At 46.0% G+C, this 4,793-nt stretch overlaps 1 protein-coding gene across 1 annotated transcript; it reads right to left on the bottom strand.

Moving 5' to 3' along the window:
* Nucleotides 1–603: 603 nt before the first annotated feature.
* Dppa3 (developmental pluripotency associated 3) lies at nt 604–4,425 on the bottom strand. The gene is made up of 4 exons (XM_034511330.2): nt 4,159–4,425; nt 1,769–2,007; nt 1,194–1,229; nt 604–1,004 (listed from the first exon to the last, which is right to left on the bottom strand). The coding sequence occupies exons 1-4, from the start codon at nt 4,244–4,246 to the stop codon at nt 909–911; spliced, it is 459 nt and encodes a 152-aa protein (XP_034367221.1). The 5' UTR covers nt 4,247–4,425; the 3' UTR covers nt 604–908.
* Between the last annotated feature and the right edge of the window lie 368 nt (nt 4,426–4,793).

Genomic DNA, 4,793 nt, shown 5'->3' with positions numbered 1-4,793 from the left:
TTATCCTTAGGCATGTTTGCAATCATTCCTAATTTTATTAAACTAACTCGCAGAGGGGCGGGGCTTTGGTGACCTTTAATCCCAACCCTAGGGAGGTAGAGGCGGGTGAATCTTTGAATTCAAGGCTAGCCTGGTCTACAAAGTGAGTTACAGAGCAGTCAGGGCTGCACAAAGAAACCCTGTCTGGAGGTGATGACTGGGGAAACACCCCCAAGAGGGGACCTGATTTCCCAGATATCTGGTAACTCCTGCCTTCTAATTATTTAATGAGAACTTCTAGAATCAATGTTACATAACAGATATAGTTAGACTAATTTAGAGATTGAGAAGCTTTATAAAACAACTGGCCCGCTTTCTTTAATGAATAGCAAAGGGATGAAAGATGACCAAGTAGAAGCAACTTGTTTGGATCCTAAGCTAAAATATATAAAAAGCAAAACTTCAAACCAGATGGGGTAGCATGTCAACAGTTCCAGTATCTGGTGATGTCAAACTCTGGGCATCACCCACAGGCACATGTAAAATCAATCCATCTCCAACGCACCATTCTAATCTGTTCTGTGTATTTATTACAAAAAGTCAAGATAACAAAATTGCCTTTATTACAAACTTCTGCAAACTAGAGTATCCAAAGACCAATTTAATTACCTTCTAAACCAAACTACTCCAAATTCTATTTACATTATTTTTCAGCCCCAGGCTTGAGGCTTTGGAATGTTGACTCATTCTCTCACTCAATTTAAGTCATGCACACGAATCCAAAACGTCACATATCCTATAAAGGTTAAGAAGTTAGAAGATTGCCCAGCACCAGGAAATGTTTAATCTTAAAAAACAAACAAGAACCAGCTTTCACATCTGCTGTGTGGCATCACCAACAGGAAGGACAGTGTACAATTGAAACTGTCCTAATTCTTCCCGATTTTAGCATTCTCAGAAGGATCCCATCCTTGGTAGTGGCAGAAAGTGCAGAGACATCTGAATGGCTCACTGCTCCCTTTGTACTGAAAGAAATAACAAACGCAGGATATTGTAACCCAGAGAAACATAAATCCCCATCTACAGTTTTAAGTACTGCTTCAATATCCAGAATACCTGGGGGTGGAGAGAAGAGAACTCCACATGCACACCACCCCTCATCTAAACCAATGAAACAGACACCCAACCCACCCATATAATTAACAAGTATTTACCTCATTGCCTTCAAGCCTTTTTTGTCTTTGCTCAATCTTCAAGAGAAAAACAAAACCAAAAATTATTCAAAACTATCAAGACAAAGTTAAAACACCTACTATGTGAGCTGCCACTGCTAGGCGCAGTGAAAGCAGGGGCAGGAAGACCACCCCAGTTTAAGGCCAGCCTGGTCTACAAAGAGTAACAGGTCCACTTCAGCTCTGAGATCCAGTCTAAGTTAGCCTGTAGGGCTGCTCAAAAGCCTGGCGATCCCAGCACTGGAGAAGAGGCAGGGTTGTGGACTGAATGAATGGGAGGGCCAGTTTGGACTATGGTGTGTGTGTGGGGGGGGATCAACTCTCAAAACAAGTGTTATATGGAGTGACTGTTGCTTATCACCACATATTTGCATATCATTTAGGCCAGCCTCAAGACTGCACAGCAGAGGATAGCCTTGGAACATGATTCTCTTGAGCTGAGAAGTAGTCATTACCCTTGTCTATATTCCCTGTTTATATGATAACTTAGGTGTCATTCCTGAGGCTGAAGTGGCTCTTAGATCTAAGAGCCCTGTCTACAAATGCAACTCACTCACCCGAGCAAATCTCTTCATCTTTGCTATAGGATTTTGTAGCACGGACAGCAATGTGCGGACCCTTCTCTTGGGAAAGGCGCTTTGAACCTCCCTCAAGATTTGTTCACTTTTGTTCTCCACAGGTCTGCTCTCAATCAGGTGACGGAGCCTGCGACGACGACGACGGGCTGGCCCCTTGGCACTGGGATTGAGGTTTAGCTTTTTCATGACCTTTACTAGTGTTTCTGGTTCTAGGACTTCTGAAACAGAAGATGGAGACATTAGTGAGACATAGCATTTGACAAGGCAATACAGAGAAACAAGGAAAGTGGGCAACAGGTACTCCCTCTTCAAGAGGGGCCAACAGGAAGCAAATCATATGCACAGGACATGCTCATAAACCCTAGGCAGATATCTTAGTGTCTAGAGAGATCCACTGAGCTTCACCATGGTTGTTCTGTGTACAACATTGTTAGAACAGCCTAAATGACTGTAATTCATATGTTCAGAGGTTCTGAGACCTGTATATTCTCTCTTCTGTCTCTATAAGACATGTGTATCTGCCACATGCACACTTTTCTTTCTCCCGAGACTCTGCAGCCAATTGTGTTGCTGGGGTGTGGCTTAGCTGGAGGGCTTGCCCAATAGTGCCTCTGGCTTCAGCTCTGGAAAACTTTCCAAAAAAAACAGACCGTTCATTTTTCCACCTAAATCTAATTGACCTGCTCAAATGCTTCTGGACATCTATGTAAACAGGGTATGTTGGGAAACCAAACCAGCCTGGCTCTCCCCTTTTCAATCGTCCACACCCAGTAGATGGTCCTGTCTTTTTTTTTTTTTTTTTTTTTTCGAGACAGGGTTTCTCTGTGTAGCCCTGGCTGTCCTGGAACTCACTCTGTAGACCAGGCTGGCCTCGAACTCAGAAATCCGCCTGCCTCTGCCTCCCAAGTGCTGGGATTAAAGGTGTGCGCCACCACCGCCACCCGGCTGGTCCTGTCTTATACAGGAAACTTAACAACTCTCCCGAATGGAAAAACAAAGCGACACCAAGGCTGAGCTAGCCAGCCCCCCAGAGTTTAGGACCCGGAAGGGATTGACAGAGTTTGGGTCTAGCCTGGCCAGTGAGTTTTAGGCCAGCAGGGGGCTGAAACAGTCAAGATTTTAAAAGGCCCCAAACAAAGGCTAAAGAATTATCACGTGGAAATAAGGAGGCCCGTGTAACTGTCAGGTATTAGGGCAGATTCAAGGCAAACATTTTTTGTTTTCCTCTCAGATAGGGAAGGGCTCCTCGAGACACGCCCTCAGCCTGGGAGTGCCAGGAGGTAGCAAACTAGGAGTCCCTCCGGAGATGAGCTTCAACTGCAGCTGGGGGTGGGTGGGTGTGGATGGGCGTGGAGTTAATTGGGCCGTGGAGCACGTGGCTCAGCCTATCCTGGACTATTTCCCCTTGAAGAGCCATTTACCCGGAAATTTAGCTCGCTCCCAGAAAGTGGGTGAGAAGAAGCAGCCCAGGTTCAACTAAAGCTTAAACGATTCCAGTGTAGCCCACGGAGGTGGCACTGCCTTTAAATCCCAGCAGTCGAAAAGCAGGGAAAAAGGCGATCTCCCTGAGTTCCACGCCAGCCTGGTCTACAGAGTTCCAGGACAACCAGAGCTACACAGAGAAACAAGACCCCTGTGTTTAAAATAAAGCTACGCCGGTCGGTGGTGGCGCACGCCTTTAATCCCAGCACTTGGGAGGCAGAAGCAGGCAGATTTCTGAGTTCGAGGACAGCCTGGTCTACCGAGTGAGTTCCAGGACAGCCAGGGCTACACAGAGAAACCCTGTCTCGAAAAACCAAATAAATAAAATAAAGTTACATCAGGGCCATGGCACTGCACATTTCTAATCCTGGGGCTTTGGAGGATCGAGATGAGCCCAGCCTGGGCTACAATTTTGCATTCCAGCATATCCAGGACTACAGAGTGAGGCCTGGTCTCAACCAAAAGATTTCTGTGCTGAAACAACACAGATAACTCCCCCCTCCCCACTGCACCCCATTCAAGTCTTTAATCCTAGGATTTAGAATGCCATTCTGCATTACATAGGGAATTCTAATCCAAGCACAGGTGCCTTAAACACCAAAATATATTAAGAAAATTTTTTTAAAGCAAATCAAAATAAACACACCAGAGACCAATTGCTGACTGACTTAGGTTTGCCTCTCGGTACTCACAACAGGGTCTCCTGTAGTCCACGGTGACGTGACTACTAGCTTGCCCTCTAAAGATAGCCTGAAACCCCTGGTCCTCCACTTATCCAGTGTTGGGTGGGCTCGGTGATACCAGCGATTGCTAGCTGAGCAAGGTGAGAAGAGAGGGCTGCCTGGCTTCCCAAAACCCCCGGGCAGAAAGGCCGAAGGCCGGTCTACCTGAATCACAGGACGAGTCCTCTTCATCTTTTATCTGAGGAGTTTCTGGGTCTTCAACTGGGTCGACTTTCTCTGATGGCTCCTCCATGGCAGTTGGGCAGAAGCCTCAAAAACTAGCCAAACTGCTTGGTCTTTGAAAAAGACTGAGAACCAAGCTCCAACTGGCAGAGGCTGAAATGAGTCTGCAAACCACCTCTGGTTTCCTTTTATACTGAGTAAGACAACCCTTCAGGCTATTTTAATGCTAATGAAGCAGTGATTTCTGGATTCACCTGAGTTGAAGGCAAGACTTTTTTTTTTTACTGTAGGATTACCTTTAGTCTACTCTCTGTTAATACTAATCCTGTTCAAAAACACTAGAAGTGCTGGCTAGGAATGGTGGCACCCACCTTTAATCCCGGTTCCAGGGAGGCTGAGGCAGGTGGATCTCTGAGGTTTTTGTTTTATTTTATTTTTATTGTTTTTTTGAGACAGGGTTTCTCTATGTAGCCTTGGCTGGCCTTGAACTCACTCTGTAGACCAGGCTAGCATCGAACTCACAAATCCGCCTGTCTCTGCCTCCCAAGTGCTGGGATTAAAGGTGTGTGCCACCACTGCCCGGCTGGATCTCTGAGTTCTAAACCAGCCCTAGTCTA

The sequence above is a fragment of the Arvicanthis niloticus genome, chromosome 9 (genome assembly GCF_011762505.2).
Source record: "Arvicanthis niloticus isolate mArvNil1 chromosome 9, mArvNil1.pat.X, whole genome shotgun sequence".
In the NCBI taxonomy this organism is placed as follows: domain Eukaryota; kingdom Metazoa; phylum Chordata; class Mammalia; order Rodentia; family Muridae; genus Arvicanthis; species Arvicanthis niloticus.
This window is presented reverse-complemented; position numbering and strand designations above follow the sequence as displayed.

What these genes read in the sequence shown, in the direction of transcription:
- Dppa3 (XM_034511330.2), bottom strand. Translation starts at nt 4,246, where the DNA reads ATGGAGGAGCCATCAGAGAAAGTCGACCCAGTTGAAGACCCAGAAACT. An exon ending in GGACTCGTCCTGTGATTCAG is followed by an intron (nt 2,008 to 4,158) that starts GTAGACCGGCCT and finishes CTTCTGTTTCAG; the next exon opens with AAGTCCTAGAACCAGAAACA. An exon ending in AGATGAAGAGATTTGCTCGG is followed by an intron (nt 1,230 to 1,768) that starts GTGAGTGAGTTG and finishes TTTCTCTTGAAG; the next exon opens with ATTGAGCAAAGACAAAAAAG.